Here is an 18,119-nt window from a genome sequence, read left to right on the forward strand (position 1 = left end):
GCTAAAAGGAAAAATATTCTCAGCTCAAAACCAAGGTCCAAGTAGAATGAACAATATTCTCTACTCAAAACTTTCATCTGAAGAATAACCAGACGAGGAAGCAATTTGAGGGAAAGAATCATTCTAAAGAATGGATATGAATGTAAAATAAAAGAATTGATATCAAGGCTATCTGGTTAGTGGACTAACTGCAGAGAAACAAAATTCTTCGGTAGCAAGGATGTACAAAGTACAAACACGAGAACATGTGAGGGGTGTTGCCAGCAGGAGGGGAGGGTGCGCCGCTGCCTGTCACCACCATTGATGCACCAGAACTCCACTCTTCCTCAGAGAAGAAAACAGGTCCAAGCATTGAGAATACGTCTTCTGATACTTAGAGCTCCTCACTCCAGGGCAACACCTCTGCCATCTATTATAATGGCACTCAAGAAACATCTCATCAATCAAACAAATTGCTCCAGTCTCAAATAACCGGGGGATCAGATGAAATTCAGTTCCTTCTACATCCATTTTCACCACCACATAGTCCCTCTCTGATACTGTAGTCTTCAACCAACCAGCAAAATCAAACCCCTGAATCTTATCAGAATCACCTAGAAAATTACTTGAGGATTGCACACCTTGAATCCTCCCCATCCCTCTTCCTCTCTCCACGTTCATCTTACTTGGTTCCCGGTTTATCTCAAAAAACAGGGTTTCATTCCTCACCCAAGCTGCAAAAGGCAAAAGTTTCACCCCTTTTTTTGACCTGTACTCTTCATGAAAAGCCCTGTCCGCCTCAATGGCGTAGATTTCAAACGTCTTATTCTGCTTGGGATACTGCTTCTTAAACCAACTGCCAATGCTTGAACCATAGTTCCTAGCTCCAACGTCTACATACACATGCCTATTCTTGAAGCGAATATCGACTAGCGAGGACAGATATTTTGCATTCTTCATATTCTTTTTCAATGTTAGCCAAGGCTTCAACGGCTCTTCCACAAGCAAGGGCTCAGCATTCGAGATTAATTCATGTATATACCCTGGCACATTGCACCTATTTACAGATGATCCACGAGTGAATTGTTCTTTATTTCCATTAACAACTACTCCAACCTCTTTCCTTAAGACAACTTCACGAATCCAAGGGGAAGATGAATCTACAGCGTTAATTTCGCGTGATCGAATTAATCTACAAGAATTGAATAATTCAAGCAAGGAATTGAGACTATACTGATCTTTTGACGAGGTGTGGACGACAAAGAAGCCCCCGGGTTTGAGCGTTCTTGAAACTTCAGAAGCAAATTCGACGGGTTTAACAGTGCGGTCCAGGACGGAATCGCCGGAAAACTCAAAATCAAAGGTGTTATCAGGGAACGGTTGACGAAAAGCTGGACCATAGCGAACCAACGGCGGAGATGCTTTCTTTGAAATTCCGACGGAGTTAATGACTCCAATATCTTGCAATGCGACAACGTCCTGACCGGTTAGGGTTTCGATGCAGAGAGATTTGGAGTCAGGGGAAAGGAAGCCTTCGGATATCAAATCTTGAAAGACGGAGGAGTAATAATTGCGGAGACGGGTGGCGGACGCCGCAGAGGAAGGGGTCGTGTGCTTTGGGGTATCAGGGAAGAAACAGAAGTCACCGGCGAAGTCGCAAGCTCTGCCTTTGACGGTGATGATATAAGCGGAGCGCGCCAGGAGCACCAGAACGACAAAGGAAAGCAGGCGTACCAGAATATTGCTCACGAGGTTTGGCTTCGTTGCTGTTGTTTCCATGGAAGCCTTCATGCAATGCAATTGAGTCGTAGCAGAGAAATGTAGAAAAAAAAAAAAGAAAGAAAGAAAAGATTAAAGAGGTTGTGATGGCGCGCCAGAAATGGGCGAAATTTTGTAAATTGGAACGGGCTTTGATGGTAAAACGGGAATGAAATTTTTAAAAGGCGGTTAGGCCGGCCATTCGTAGCCGTTAAGGTGTGGGGCCCCCTCAGCAATCCCTCCATCTTGGGCTGAGCTGCTGTGGCCCGAATACCCTCGAGACTTGTGATAGATATTAACAGCTTTTGGATCCTCCATTTAACTCTCAAATCCTCTGCCTTTGATGATCATTTTGGGCTGGGGGAAGAACAAACGGATGGACGATGGGGATAACAACAATCGAACCAGCAATGTTGCTTTAAAACGAGGAACCAAAATGCTAAAATTGTAGAGTTATTGTTCACTTGATGAATAAACATATGATCATTACGTTTTGATGAAGTTATTTTATTTCACTTCTCAAAAAGAAAAGAACTTAAATAAAGAAATACTTAACAACCACAATCTGTTGTGGAGGAGAAAAGTTGCTTTTGCATGAATTTACAATTTCGACGTTCCTTTGGCAAAAAAAATAACAATAATAAAAAAAAATTGATGAACTGAAACAAAGTCAAAAGATTCAGTCCAGTTACTAAAGCCGGCAAAAAAGTCCAAAACCCAACAATCCGCCCATTAATTTTAAATGAATTATGAGTTTTGTTGGGTTGGATAAGAACAATCCAATTTATTCCTTGGGCGGGTTGAATTTTTTTTTTGGGTACCCAATACCCAACTTGTTTAAAAGTAATTCAAAATAATAAATAAAAGATTCAATACACATATGTCCAACTATTTGCATTTTGGACATGTGTTAATAATTCATTCATTAATTTGTATTCAAATTTCTCATATATATTAATCAATTTTTTAATTTTTATTTAAAAGAAAAAAGAAACTTAAAATAAAAGCTCATGCTTATTTTACTTTTATAACAGTAGTTAAACTTGCTCAACTTTTTTAATAATTTATTATGCCTTTTAAGAATATGTTGTTTTCCTCCCCCCATTTTTTTTTTTTTTTTTTTATTGTTCTCAAGTTGCTACTTGCTTTTGTTTGTTAATATTTTATGTAATTTTGGATTCTTCAAATTTACAAACAAAAGCTTATTTTGTATCAGCCTAATTTTTCAATAATTCAAAATAATACGATCCCGATGTGGTAAAAATGTCAGGATAGTTCATGAATTCTCCTCTCATTTATTTCTTAAAAAGTTTGGGATTTTCCTTAACAATTTTTTGGAGACCAATACCAGTTTCACAATCATATAAATATTTTCTGCTTTTATATGAGAACTGTGGTAATTCTAAAAGATTAATATGACCATAGCATCAAGTATGATCCTAGATGATTCTAATTAATCAGGTGATGAATTATCTAACTATATCAAATCAATAAAAAAAAATACCTTCTAATATATATTATATGTATATAGATCATGATATTAACTTTGAATCAATATAGTTGACTTACGGATTCTATTTTTTTTTTTATTAATTATGGCAACTTGGGCATGGCTAGTCCAACGATTTCATTTCAAGCAAATACCTCCAATCTTCAACTTCATGAGAGGTTTGGAATCAGCAAGACAATTATTTTTTCCTCTTAATTACCGAGTCCAAAAACCAAAATACAGTAATGTCTCGAGTCATTTAATAAGTTTCAATCAATTAGTAGCATTAAAAAGTATAAAGTAAGCAATTTTTTTAGCTAATCTATTTAAATATACAATTTATTATCTAAAATTCACAATACAAGTAATATAAAATATTATTCTATTTATGATGTGTTTTCAAGGAACTTAAGAAGTAAGTGTATGTGAAAATACATTTATGTATGTGAAAATATGTTTATATGTGTGAAAAAAATCATTTTTGTATGTTATAACGTATGTGAAAAAGTTTATGTATTAAAATATATTAATTAATATTTTGGATTATGTGTTTGAGATAATCCAATATGATTCAATCCAAAATTAACCCAATTTAAAGTTGGGCAAATTAAAAATAATCCATTTAAGTAAAAATCCAACATAATCCACTCAAAATCAGCCCAACCCGCCCAATTACCAAGCATACTCCAACCCCTAACCTGTCTTCTCCCGGCTGCTTTCGGACAAAACAATCTTTAAACCCTATAAAACCCCACTGCCGCCAGTTTGCCTAACCCCGCCTTCCAACACTCAGTTCCCTTTTGTCTCTTCCAAACCCTCCACCACCAAGAAATAGAGGGAAGAGAGACAGAAAGACGTGCGAGTGTTTGGATACCAAAATTATTTCAAATAATATTTCGCTTGTATCACAAACACATTTTTCAATCTATGATTTTTATGATTCCAATCATCTTTTTTATCTCACATACATCATATCACAAAAAGTCCTGCAATAATTATTCCAAATAATACATTGTCCAAACTTAACGTTAATGGACACATCCATTTTCCTCACACTTAGCCCATCCGTTGCCCAACCGAAAGTACTCTTCTCCCCGTTTCTTCCCCCAAACCCGCTCCGCCTTTCCACCACACCAGCTTACCACCAGAGCCGTCGCCGCCGCCGTTACCGTATATCCACAATCCGCTCCGCCAGCATACCCACATCACTGTCCGCGTCATCATCTTCAGACCAGCCCATCAAGGCCATTGAGCCGGATGTATTTGGGGGAAAGAAAGAGCTCACGGGCTTCCAAGCCCTGGTGGATGCAATGTCGCCGACCGTGAGAATTGCAAGCTCAGCCCTTATATTTGCTGGTGCTATTGCTGCTGGATATGGACTTGGGTCCAAGTTTGGTGGGTCCCGCAACGTGGCCATGGGTGGGGCCGTGGCTCTTGGCACTGCTGGTGCTGGAGTGGCCTACGCATTGAATTCTTGCGTTCCTGAAGGTGCTGCTGTCAATTTGCATAATTATGTGGCTGATTTTGATGACCCTGGTGCCTTGAACAAGGAAGATGTGGAAGCAATAGCAAATAGGTAAGTTGGGGCGGTTCAAAATTTTGTTTTGAATGGTCTTGTTTGCTTGTTTCCTTGGTTTAGCTATTTCTATTTCAAAAACTGTCTATAAAGAAATTCAAAGTATCAGTCTGTGGAAGGGTCGCCTCAAGTTTTGATATTTCTTTTGTTCGTATTGTGGAGTAATACTTGTTTATTAAGGTTCTACATCATGATAAATTCACAATATCTGGTGATTGAACACTCGTACACTGGTAGATATTGTGAATTGAAATACTTCAGGGGTACCAAAAGCTGATAATGGGAACGGTGAATTTGTTCTAAAAGTTTCTTACTTTTAGTTAGGATTGAGTTGAACCAAGGAGGCTTTTCTGAAGAACACAAGTTTGTTTTGCAATTGAGAATGGTTTTTGATTTCATTTTGCTAATCACCGTCATTTTAGATCAGAGAATTCTCCGAGATACAGCAATTAGGTCAGCTTGAAAGTACTCATCGCCTCGCTATGCTTAGCCGTATTCTATCCCATTGGTTTGGCACTTTGGCTGCCCTACTAGAGTGTATTAGCTTAGCTGCTTGTGCATTTTATAGGCCAGATTAGGTCGCTTTGACTTTCTGTCTGGCATCCACTTTCCTTGCCGGAAACGGACTGGTGTCATGTTTGCTCAGGGAATGCAGAAAGCATGTGCTGATGTGCTATGTATGAGCTGTGTTTTATTTACATCTTGGTTTTTTAGTTAATTTTATCTTGTCTTGGTTGCATATTTTGCACTTTTTCAGTTTTTGACATTGTGCTGTCACTAGTATTAGTTAGTCACCCAATAGTATGTTCTTTGTTTTATTTCTAATTTCGCACATCTTTTCAGATATGGTATTAGCAAACAAAATGAAGCCTTCAATGCAGAGCTTTGTGATATATATTGCAGGTGAGTATAGAAATTCATTCTATAAAAGTAGCTGTGATAATTAATCTTTTCGAGTCATTTCTCCTAATGATTAGTATTCTTGCCTGTTGTCAGTTTGGATTAATTTCTGTTAGGAAAGAGAAAACTGTATTACTACTATTAGTGATTGTAATGATCTGTATGTTCTTCGGGTTCTCTTTGATCTTAACATGTCGCTTTGATATGAAAATAATGGAACTATATATTTCGATTTGCATTATGCAATTCAAACTTTTCAGATATGTGTCTTCCATCCTTCCTCCGGGAAATGAAGATCTCAAAGGTGACGAAGTTGAAACAATCATCAAGTTTAAGAATGCATTGGGTATCGATGATCCAGATGCAGCAGCTATGCACATGCAGGTAAGTATGATTGTTCTTTTGATTTTATTATGAAGGATGTGAATCTTTCCATTGCTAAGTTTGAATGGAGAGGTCATATTTCCTTTTGGTTGGAACTAATTTAACTGTTAATTTCTCAGATTGGTAGGCGAATTTTCAGACAAAGGCTTGAAGCTGGAGACCGTGATGCTGATCTGGAGCAGCGTCGGGTATGTTGTTGCTTTGATACATCTACTAAGACGGTTAGTTAGCAGGTGGTCAGGTCTATAAAACAAGGTTTGGAACTTGACCGTTCTCAGTGTTTCCGGTGCAGGCATTTCAGAAGTTGATATATGTTTCAACTCTTGTGTTTGGGGAGGCATCTTCTTTCCTTTTACCTTGGAAACGAGTTTTCAAAGTCACTGATGCACAGGTATCTAGTTTGTTCATGTTTTTCCGCGGAGTTCTATTCCTGTTAACTTGCAAAGTTTTGATCTTTGCTATTTTTCTCATGTAATATGCTTTACTATTAAGCATCATTTGGTCTTCTGAAGGCACTGTGAACAGAGCTGGCATGCCTAAGGTTGAATTTATTTGCCATGTTTTAATGTCTTTAATGTTCTTGTTCATTAGGTTGAACTTGCTGTTAGAGACAATGCACAGCGGTTGTATGGCTTCAAGGTTAAATCAATTGGTCAAGGTAACTGCTGAGTTTCTCCTGCTTGCTTGATGTGCCTTTACTTTTGTAATATTTGACATATATTTGTGGCAGGGAATGTCCCAAATCGACATGTTTTTCACTTTGTATAACAAACATTGCCCAAGCAGAAATATACAGTAAACTTCACTAGTGTATTCCTTTCATTTTCATGTTTATACAAACTGTGGTGAATAATCAGCTCAGAAAAGCAAAATTTTATGCTTTAGTATAATCTTCAATGCAATATTTTGTGTTAAACTTTGAATTTCTAATAATTGAAGCTGTTTCAACTTCAAATGCAAAGGTCTGGCTTTTGATCCTTCTATGAAATCAAAGGCTGCCATCTAAGCTTGGAAGGATAAAAAAGGTTAATTTACTTTGTATTTTCTTGTTTCATTCTAAAATGATTGATTTCCTTCCATATTCATATGGAAATGGCTTGGAAAACGTGCAAATGTTTTGATCACGTCTTTTGTATTTGTAAGTCCTTGGCTTTCATGATGGACTGGTCTTATTTGAACTCTGATCGGTTTGCTAGTATCCAGACTTATTTCAAGATATATTCTCTAATTTTACTTTCTTAAGAGGTTTGCTTATCCGCTTTTGGGTCTGGTTATTTCCATTTTGCTGCTTGTTTTTAGAGTCATTGGATGAGCCGCTGGGTTTTTCAAGTTGTCTTGCCATACTGTAATTTAGACAAATTGCACTTGCTGCTCTTCTGTATTAACAAGAGTTGGAATTTTTGTTAGATTTTAATGTTGACCAGCTGGTTGCCCTCAGAGAAGCACAGCTTGCATATCGGCTTTCAGATGAGGTACTGCCATCTGTATATTTGATCTTATGTGCAATTGTCTGGCATGTTACAAAAACAAGACATATAGTATTTCATATGAATGTTGATATCTTTTTTTGGCTCATCGCTTACCCTTCTTTTGCAGCTTGCTGAGGATATGTTTAAAGAGCTTACAAGGAAGCTTGTAGAGGAGAATATATCAACTGCTCTTAACATATTAAAATCCAGGACAAGAGCATCGTATGTATTTTTTCCCTTCTTGATTCTTGGTAATAGAAAGGATGAGAAGTGCATGGTCAGAACTAGATAGTCTGTAGGAGGTAAACTTGCATCTATGCAGAAAGTTAGAATTAATAGGCATCCTTTTAACACACTTTTAAGAATCCCTAGTTTTTAGTGAAGATGAGTTTTCAAACTTTTATGGAACAAGTCAGTAAGAAAATGTGGGTTTGGCCAACTATGGTTATCAGTGGTGATATCTTTCACTGTTTTTCTTTTCCTTGTGTCAGCTTGTAGAATCATTTTCACAAAAACCTATTTGGGTACCTGCAGGGAAGCAACTCGTATTGTTGAAGAGCTGAATAAGGTGCTGAAATTTAATAATTTGCTTATTTCGCTGAAGAACCATCCTGAAGCCAACCGTTTTGCTCGGGGAGTTGGGCCAGTTTCTTTGTTAGGTAAGGAGGATGCTAACTGCTTTCCACTTGTCTGTGCAAATGATAATGTGGCTTTCTTCTTTTTCCTTGTTTTCGTTGTTATTTTTGTTTTGTAATCGATTGCAATTTTGGACCTTGGTTCTTTCAATGTATACTGTTTAAACTTTCATCTGAAGTTAATGTGACATTATTGCCTAGGTGGGGAGTATGACTCTGACAGAAAAATAGATGACCTAAAGCTCCTATACAGAGCCTATGTCTTGGACTCATTATCAAGCGGTCGGATGGAAGAAGATAAGGTGCTTAAGTGACCTCATTCCTTTGCAAACACGTGCAACCTGTATATGTGTGTGTGTGTGTTTGTGTAAGTACAGAGACAAAATATGCAGATTAACCTATAAATTGTTATACTCAAACTGCGATGGTTCATACCTGCATTCTTTTGTTTGTATAACTCTTGGTAGTGTTAAGAGTTCTGTGTTTTACAGAATGATGCTTTATGCCCTGCCTCATGGAGTGAGGACTATCATTATCATGTGTGCCCGGAACAGATTTCTCACGTGTGGCCTCGCATTGGCACAAATTTGTTTCATGAACAATTTTTGACTGCTAATGAAACACATGAGTTGCATGCTTGTTTCCCACCTGACCCCTGCAATCCTTGCCCCTTTCTTTTTGATCTTCTTTCCTTTGCTTTGTAGTGCAAATACTTTTCTGCTCAAGATTCTTGAGTATAAAATGTATGTTCGGGTATGGCGACCTGTTAAATTTACAACTGAGACAATCCAGAATTTCTTTCATGACATTTCGTAATTGGCAAGCTTGTTGCTGACTATCAGAGCTCATGTATGACAAAATTGTGGATTGCACATTATAGCTCATAACCGTGTGTAAGATGTTGCAAAAATGCTGGCCAAAGCTAGAGCACATTCAATGATATTTTGTGTACATAAATAGTTTAAAGATTGGGTGCAAAGGAAGGCTTTATTTCTGGAGATGTAAGACTGTTGGTGCTCAGGGAACAAGATTTTATTTAGTCAGTGGCCACATCAATTGTCAGATGTAAAATGTCAGTCAAAACGTACTTTTTTTGAGTGGTATACTTCCATTTGGAAGTCAAGCCTTCACAGAAATGACAAGAACCCTTGGGGTTGAAACATAAAATGGAGAGTATTGAAAGAAAGAAAGGAAGATAGAGTGAAAGATAGCTTTTTCTGGACGTTGTTTGTCAATATTACATGTTATTGTTTTTTTTTGGTCTATTGACATTGACTTTCTTTTCTACTGCAGCTCACTGCACTGAACCAGTTGAGGAATATTTTCGGTTTAGGTATGCGAGAAGCAGAATCGATTAAACTGGAGGTTACCTCAAAAGTGTATCGCAGGCAACTTGCTCAAGCTGTATCTAGTGGTGATTTAGCTGCTGCTGATAGTAAAGCAGCTTATCTTCAGAACCTCTGTGAAGAGTTGCAGTTTGATGCGGAGAAGGCCGTTGAGATCCATGAAGGTAATAGTGGTTCAAATAAGTGACAGCTCTCCTGTCTTTGCAACTTGCACGGGCTGGTTAAATATAAATATTCTACTATTTCCTTTAAAAATCTATCATGACATGCTTTTACTTTAGTGACTGTATGCTCTATGGTATAGGTCGCAATTAACAATTTGCAGAAAGTTCTCTTAAACGTATATTTCCTAATATAATAGTTGAGCAACTTGTCAAGATCATGTTTTTTATTTACAGAAATATACCGGCAAAAGCTTCAGCAAGCTGTAGCTGATGGAGCACTAAGTGACGAGGATGTTAAAGTGTTGGAAAAGTTACAGATTATGTTCTGCATTCCAAGGGAAACAGTTGAAGCAGCTCATGCAGACATCTGTGGTAGCTTATTTGAGAAGGTAACCACTGTTTGAATTCCATTGGTGTCGTTCTCTGTGATCAGATTGGAAGTACGGAAAACAGATGGAAGGCCATTTCCATCAGGGATTAAACTACCTGATCTTCCATTAATTGTACATGGCTTGGCTGGTAAATTGGTAGAAAAGATAAAGTGTGCATCTGGCAAGCGTTTAAAATACATATTGATGCTCATAACTGGTAAAGTGTTTTTCAATCTTTACAACCTTGATTAGAGATGAGAGTCAGTGAGATTGCTGATGAATGATGGAGTCATAAAGTATCAACATGTTATGACTAAAGTAATGATGCCCTTTGTGTGCTTATTGGGAGAAACACTGCCAGCTTGTTTTCCAACAAAATGCTTACTTGTGGCTTTCTCAAAATGGTATTAAAATTTTCAGAATGTGTAGCTTTGAGAACTTCTAGTGTATTGTATTCATGTTCCAGATATAGGCCCTATTGTCTTGAATCGAAGATTTTTTTCTATATAGTTGCAATATCTACAGTTATAGTGGCCCGATTCTTTTTCCAGGTTGTTAAGGAAGCAATTGCCGCTGGAGTCGATGGATATGATGCTGAAATCAAGAAAGCTGTGAGAAAGGCTGCATTTGGTTTACGCTTAACTAGAGAGGTTGCTATGAATATAGCTAGCAAGGCAGTAAGTATCAGATCCTGGCTACATTTCACTTTACTTATTGCTTCAGAACCTTTTGTTTTATTGAACAAGCCCCGTGTTCTTCTGGTGTCAATCACGGTAATACCAGTAATAATTGCCCTCCCATTTGCACTGGGTATGTTCAGGTCCGTAAGATCTTTATTAGTTACATCCAAAGAGCACGAGCAGCTGGTAGCCGCACGGAATCTGCAAAAGAGCTCAAAAAGATGATAGCTTTCAACAGCTTGGTTGTGACAGAATTAGTGGCAGATATTAAAGGCGAATCATCTGATACTCCACCTGCAGAGCCCCCTGTGGAAAAGGAAGAAAAAGTGGTTGATGAGGGTGAGGATGAGGCATGGGAGTCGTTGCAGTCACTTAGGAAAGTAAGACCTGGTAAAGAAAGTTTGGCAAAGAAAGGCCAGACTGAGATAAACCTTAAAGATGACCTACCAGAAAGGGATAGAACTGATCTTTACAAGACATATCTGCTTTATTGTATAACTGGAGAAGTTTATATCCCTCTGGGTACCCAATTCACCACAAAGAAGGGTGATTCTGAATATGCACTGCTGAACCAACTGGGAGGCATACTTGGCTTGACTTCGAAGGAGATTGTTGAAGTACATAGAAGCTTAGCGGAGCAGGCCTTTAGGCAAAAAGCAGAGGTGATTTTAGCAGATGGACAATTGACAAAAGCCCGAATTGAGCAGCTCAACGAGTTGCAGAAGGATGTTGGCCTGCCGCCACAGTATGCACAAAAGATTATAAAGGGCGTCACAACAACTAAAATGGCAGCAGCTCTCGAAACGGCTGTTGCACGGGAGGCTTAGCATAAAGGAAATTTGGGAACTGAGAGAGGCTGGTGTTGAATTGGATACACCATGATTTCCAAGAGCTTAAGAGAGAATTGTAGACACTAAATTTTTGTCAAATTTTAATGTTTTTTTGAAATTTTTTTATTTAATGAGTTATTTATTGTCTTGTATTTTAATTTTTTTTTTCTCATTTTTGTAGTTTTATCTTAAGAAAAAAAAAAGAAAAAAGTCAAAATCAAAAGCAAAAATAAAAAATCAAACTAAACTTACACATTTTCATTCTTTTTCTTGCTAAAACAATTTTTAACCCATTTTACACTTAATTATCATGCACCTTTCTTTTCATTAGTTGAGAAAATCATCATTTTGGCAAAATTAATACACAAACTCCATTTTTTGGCTCCCAATATACATCTTTCGGTCTTGCTCTTCTTTTTGCTTGGAAGTCAAGACATAACAAGGAAGACAAGAACCAACTTACCCCTCCCATGTCACTCTCGGCTCTCTGTTTTCTTTCAACTAGACAAACACATACAAAAAAGCTGTAAAAATGGAATTTTGTAAAAATGGTTAGCCGAATTATCAATAAAGCTGTAAAAAAAATTAAACTTGTCAGTATTTAACGAGGATTTCTACTTTGATTTCTATATTCACTTACAAGTTTGAAATAAGGATTTTACCATGAAGGCATTGCATCATGTTAGGCCGACCCTGACATAAAAAGAGTTTCTCCATAGGACATGCATCCGAATTATTTAAATATCTACTAACTCATGTTTTTTTTCCTTTTTCTTGAATAAATTACAGCAATTTGACACAAAATCCATTCCTAAATCAGTTTCTTTTCTCCACTATCAGGCTCTGTTTTAAAACTCGGACCGGACCGGCCGGTCGAACCGGGAACCGGCCAGGTAGCCGGTCCGAGTCATATTAAAAAACCGAAAATTTAAAACCCGGTCAAAGCCGGTCAAAAACCGGGTTTGACCGGGAAAAAATCGGTTTTTCCGGTTCAACAGCAATTTTTTTTAAAAAAAAATTCAAACTTTTTAATATTATGTTTTGACCCTCTAAATTGTTAAAACTTGTTGATATACCTCAAATATTTGATACTTTATAAATATTGTCCTCAAATTTGATGTTATTTTTCAATTAAATTCATAATTTTAATTCTAAACTTGTTAATATTTATTAAATAATATAAATTGCTACTTGATTGTTCTAATTTCTTTGTTATTTCTTGTTAAATATATTTGAAACATCAAATATATATGAATATACCTTTATTAATATCAATATATTATTAGATATTATATATATAATATTTTAATTTTTAAATAATTTTTATTTATGACGTCATCCGGTTCGACCCCTATCGACCCCCGGTCGAACCCATTGACCCCTGATCTCGGCCGACTCACTATCCGGTCCGGTTCTGAAAACATAGCTATCAGGTATTTTCCACAATAGTTACTCGAAAAAATCCCATCATCACCAGATCCCGAAGTAGAGCCTTGAGACAGCCTGTAACTTGAGTTCAGTGCCAGAAACTTTGGAAAGATTTGCTATAGTTACGTCACCGGATTTCATAGCATTGGGAGCTCAATTAAGTGAGGTACTTGGTAAGTTCAATAAGTTAAATGCTAAAATGGCCGCACAAAGGCGTGTAATTGATCAGTTGGTCGCAATCAACAATGGTGATGGTGTCTCGAACAACCAAGAACCTGTCAATAATCACTCGTTTGCACAAGACCATCAACCACCCCACACATCCAATACCCAAATAACTTTCATTCCTCCTTTCGCTAATCCTCTTGAAAATAACTTTTTCCGACTAAGTTCAGACCTTTTCTATATGCATTCAAATTATACATTGATGAACCCAACCAGTAGTCAAATCCCTCAAATCCATCCACAAACTATTCTGAACATTCCCCCTAACCCTCAGGGACCCCACCACCATATTATAGAGCCTTTTGCACTGGATATTGCATCTCAATAGAAGACAGCAATAAAAGAACAACCCGCACCTATTGACAAGGACCTATTGAGAAGATTGGATCAATTCGATGAGTTTATGAAAAAGAATCAATGATTGAGCAAACATGATGGATTGAACTACAATGAATTATGTTTTTTTTCCAAATATTCAGCTACCGTTGGGATTTAAAATCCCTAAATTCAGCAAGTATGACGGAACTGAAAATTCTAAAACGCATCTCAAGATATTTGCTAACAAGTTAGATAAGCCGGTGGGTGATGAAAGTTTGTCTATGTGTCTATTTTCAGAAAGTTTAGAGGGAGACGCTCTAGATTGGTATTCAAATTTGAAGTCTGAGGAGGTCAAAACCTGGTTGGATCTGTCAACAGCTTTTGTGAAGCAATATGAATTTAACTATAAGTTGGCACCAACACGTAAAACATTGGAGAACACGAAAAGAAAGCCGTCGGAAGATCACAAGACCTACGCAAAGCGGTGGAGAAAGTTAGCTGTCAAGGTGGAGCCTCTTATGACTGAGGAGGAGATTGTTCGTATTTTCATCAAAACTTTTGATCCACCCTACTTTGAAGAGATCTTTCACATGACTCGAAATTCGTTTGCTGCTATTAATAACAAGTTGGAGAAATACGATGAGCTTGTCAAAGTAGGAAAAATTGTTAATGTATCGGCATTAAAGTTGCAATTGGATGCTCTACAGAATCAAAGCAACAATAGGAACAAACCCCCATTCAAGAACAAAGAAGGAGAAACTGCTTTTATATGGGATCAAGACCCGTCTTTCAAACCCAGAATCGGAAATCATCCCATCTATTCTGTTCCTTACCCACATTACCTTAACCCTCAACCAGTCTACCACACTACTATCCAATTTCATCATTCCCAACCAAGTCACTTGAATATCTCACCATTATCTCCAACCCCACAATCTATCATTCAAAATTACTCTCATCTTATTTACCAATCCAGACCAACCTTGCAAAACAATAACCCTTCTCAAAATCTTCTTCAAACCAGCAAAATTCAAACTCAGAAGCAATTTCGAACATTCATCAATTTGGACCGACCTATTGATCAATTGTATGAGCAACTAAAGGCAGTTGGAAAAATTGGCATCGTTTCTCCCAATCTCTATCCCAGAGGTCCTCCTCTCGGTTATGATCCTCGAGCAATCTGTACTTATCATTCTGGAAGTCCAGGTTATACCACTGATAATTGTTGGACTCTAAAACATAAGGTTCAGGACATAATTGATTCTGGAGATATTCTTCTTGGAAGAAAGGGAGAACATGGATCGAATGTCAGTAATAATCCTTTACTTGAGCATGGGAGTACTATGGGGGTTATCATCGCTCATAAGATTTTATCGATTCTACTCAATATATTGTAGATGAAATTGAGGTGTTTGGGGTAATGGAGGCTGATCATGCGAAAATGAGAAAACTGTCGTCTGTTGAAGAGTCCATAACTAATGATAATGTTGAGGAACAGTTGAAATCTTTTGTGTGTAAAAAAAAGGAGCCATTTATAGTGGAAGGAAGGCCTTCCAAGGTTGACAATTCTAAAGTTCCTTTTATTCTGGATCTATCATTTTTTGAATGGGATATATCAGAGCCAGTCATTCTCAAATTTTCGGAATAAATGCCTGTTAATAACTTGCAAGAGGTGCCATGGAACTATGAGGAGCCTATTCTGTTGATTGGAGATAAAAAATGCTTAAAGGAAGAGGTATCTACTATTACCATGTCTGGGAGAATTGTGGGAAACTCCGAAATTGATGTTCAATCCAGAGCCAAGGTTAAATCTCCGACACCCAAGCCTCTTGTATCTGAAAATGAAGTTGTAGATTTTTTAAAGATGTTGAAGAGAAATGAGTATAAAATAGTAGAACAATTGGATGGGATGCCTGCTCAAATTACTTTTGTGAATCTTTTCTTGACCTCTGAATTACATAGAGAAGCATTACTCAAAATCTTAAATGAGTCTCAAGTGCCTAAAGATATCCCGGTGAATAAATTTTATAATAGTGTGGGGAATATACTTGCTGCTAATCATATCACATTTTTCAATGACGATCTGACCACAGAAGGGATTGGGCATAACAGAGCCTTATATATATATCAGTCCGTTGCAATGAAAAGCTGTTGCCGAGAGTCTTAGTGGATAATGGGTCAACGTTGAATATCTGTCCATGGAACACTCTCACTAAATTTGGATTTGTTGACATCAAACTCCGTCCGTCTGTAACTATGGTTCGAGGATTCGATGGTTCAAGGAGAGAATCTATGGGTGAAACAGATCTGGTATTGGAGATAAACCCTGCTCAATTTTAAGTTACTTGTTAAGTCATGAATTTCTTCAGTGTTTACAATATTTTGCTTGGAAGATCTTGGATACATGTTTTTAATTCAGTGTCATTTTCTCTGCATCAAATGTTGAGGTTTATTATGAATGATCAGGTCATACTGTGTTTGCCAAGGATGACTGTACCAAGATCGTTGATGCAAAATTCAAAGGTGAAGGCAGAAAAAAGACTCCAATCTCATCTCATCATGTCGCTGACATCGTTTCTGTGCGATGGGTATCCAGAGATAAGTCGCTGACTAAATCAGATTTGTCAGAGGCCAGTATTATGATGTCTAGAAAGATGATCCGAGGAGGATATGAAATAAGAAAGGATCTTGAACAGGAATTGCAAGAAATTTTGGAGCCAATAGAGATCCCGATGCAAAAAAAAATATTTGAACTAGAATTTCATCCAACTGCAAAGGATAGAAGAGAAATGCAAGCTCGAAAACAAGCTGAAAGGAGGGTAAACAAACCGCCTTAAATGTCCCCCCGCTATATCACATATTTTCTCGCTTGTCAGAGGCGATTCTGTCAGAAAAAAAGGTTCCTGTTGAAAAAGTTGAAGTGGACTTATCTTAATTATTTGTCGAGGCTATTTGTGGGGAGGAACCGTCAGAGAATTCAAAATTTTTTTTAATTATCGAAGGAGTTATCCAAAATTGGACTGCTGATTATCTTCTCTTTCGAAAAAAATTTCGATAAATTTAAAGGGATTGTCTTTTGTCTAGATCATATCCAGATAAGACGGTAGTCTAGATCTTTTGTTAAAAGAAATTATTTTCATTTTTTAAACTTTTATTCTCGTTTCAGTTAATATAGTTTGTTTTGTTCAAGAAAATTGCTGAAACGGAAATAAAGGTTTGGGTTAGATATGTCTTTAAATAGCAATCATGTCTGAATATTAATTTTTTTGTGAAGTCTCGATGCATTTTGAATTTAATGAAATAGAAGGCTTCTCCTATATTTTCTATTTATTTATTACGTATGATCTATTCTATTTTCAGATGCTCACAAATAAAATTCTCTGATCCTTTGGATGTCACCATTTTGGAATTCGATGGTTGCAACCTCGATATCTCTCATAAATTTAAAATTACGCAATCTGAAATTCAAAACGAGAGCGATGCTCAGAAAAAATTTGAGTCCATTTCGAGAGATTTAAAACAGTATGAAGAGAAACCCAAATTCAATTTAGAAGAAACAGAAATCATCAATATTTGCACTAAAATGGAGGTTAAAGAAGTTAAAGTCAGCATTCATTTGAATAAAAACTAAAAGGAGGAAATGATTGAATTCTTAAAGCTATTTCAATATGTGTTTGCATGGTCATACGATGATATGTCAGGGGTCTCTATGAAAATAGTGGTTCACAGGTTGACAACTGGTACAATTTTTTCACCTGTAAAGCAGAAGCCACGAAAATTTAAATCAGAAATGAGCTTCAAGATAAATTATCAAATTGTGAAATAACTCAATGCCAAGATAATTGTGGTGTCTCATTATCCCATCTGACTCTCGAATCCTATACCAGTGCTTAAGAAATCTGGAGAGGTGCGAGCATGTGTTGATTACAGAGATCTGAATAAAGTCAGTCTGAAAGATGATTTTTCTTTGCCAAATATTCATATTCTGTTGGACAATACTGAAGGACACGAAATTGAATCTTTTGGTGATTATTTTGTTGAATATCACCAAATCTTATTGGCAGAAGAAAACAGAGAAAAAATTTCTTTTATCACCTCATGAGGAATCTTTTGTAATCGAGTGATGTCTTTCGGGCTGAAAATGCTAGAATTACTTATCAGAGGATCATGACTACCTTGTTTCATGACATGATCTACAAAGAGATGGAGGTTTATGTGTATGATATCATAATTAAATCAAAGAAGGTCGAGGACCATTTAGTTGAAAGGTTGAGAAGATATACTTTGAAGTTGAACCCTGCGAAATGTACTTTTGGAGCCCCAACTGGCAAATTATTGGATTTTATTGTCAGCAAAAACGGTATAGAGATAGATCCTGTAAAAATAAAAGTAGTTTGAGATATGCCCATTCCAAAAACTTAAAAAGATGTGAAGAATTTTTTTAAAAAGATCAATTTCATTGTCCGATTCATTACACAGTTAATCTTTACTTGTGAGCCTTTATTCAAATTATTGAAAAAGAATGCGTCGATGGATTGAAATGAAAACTGTCAGCAAGTTTTTGATA

General features: G+C 36.9%; 2 protein-coding genes across 2 annotated transcripts; one reads left to right on the plus strand and one right to left on the minus strand.

Annotated features, from left to right (window-relative positions):
- Positions 1-1,854, minus strand: LOC140006708 (uncharacterized). The gene has a single exon (XM_072049102.1). The coding sequence runs from the start codon at positions 1,768-1,770 to the stop codon at positions 292-294; it is 1,479 nt and encodes a 492-aa protein (XP_071905203.1). The 5' UTR covers positions 1,771-1,854; the 3' UTR covers positions 1-291.
- Positions 1,855-3,965: 2,111 nt separating this feature from the next.
- On the plus strand, positions 3,966-11,739 carry LOC113731152 (protein TIC110, chloroplastic-like). The gene is made up of 14 exons (XM_027256245.2): positions 3,966-4,802; positions 5,646-5,705; positions 5,963-6,086; positions 6,206-6,274; positions 6,379-6,477; positions 6,678-6,744; positions 7,494-7,558; positions 7,683-7,777; positions 8,090-8,214; positions 8,392-8,492; positions 9,484-9,700; positions 9,935-10,089; positions 10,623-10,748; positions 10,892-11,739. Exons 1-14 carry the CDS (start codon positions 4,258-4,260, stop codon positions 11,576-11,578), a joined length of 2,535 nt encoding a protein of 844 aa, XP_027112046.2. The 5' UTR covers positions 3,966-4,257; the 3' UTR covers positions 11,579-11,739.
- The last annotated feature ends 6,380 nt before the right edge of the window (positions 11,740-18,119 follow it).

Source organism: Coffea arabica, chromosome 1c (assembly GCF_036785885.1).
Source record: "Coffea arabica cultivar ET-39 chromosome 1c, Coffea Arabica ET-39 HiFi, whole genome shotgun sequence".
Lineage (NCBI taxonomy): Eukaryota > Viridiplantae > Streptophyta > Magnoliopsida > Gentianales > Rubiaceae > Coffea > Coffea arabica.

Bases quoted from the DNA above. Each gene is read 5' to 3' on its own strand.
- LOC140006708 (XM_072049102.1), bottom strand. From the start codon at position 1,770: ATGAAGGCTTCCATGGAAACAACAGCAACGAAGCCAAACCTCGTGAGC.
- LOC113731152 (XM_027256245.2), top strand. From the start codon at position 4,258: ATGGACACATCCATTTTCCTCACACTTAGCCCATCCGTTGCCCAACCG. The intron at 6,478-6,677 runs GTATCTAGTTTG...CTTGTTCATTAG, and splicing joins TCAAAGTCACTGATGCACAG to GTTGAACTTGCTGTTAGAGA. The intron at 6,745-7,493 runs GTAACTGCTGAG...AATTTTTGTTAG, and splicing joins GGTTAAATCAATTGGTCAAG to ATTTTAATGTTGACCAGCTG.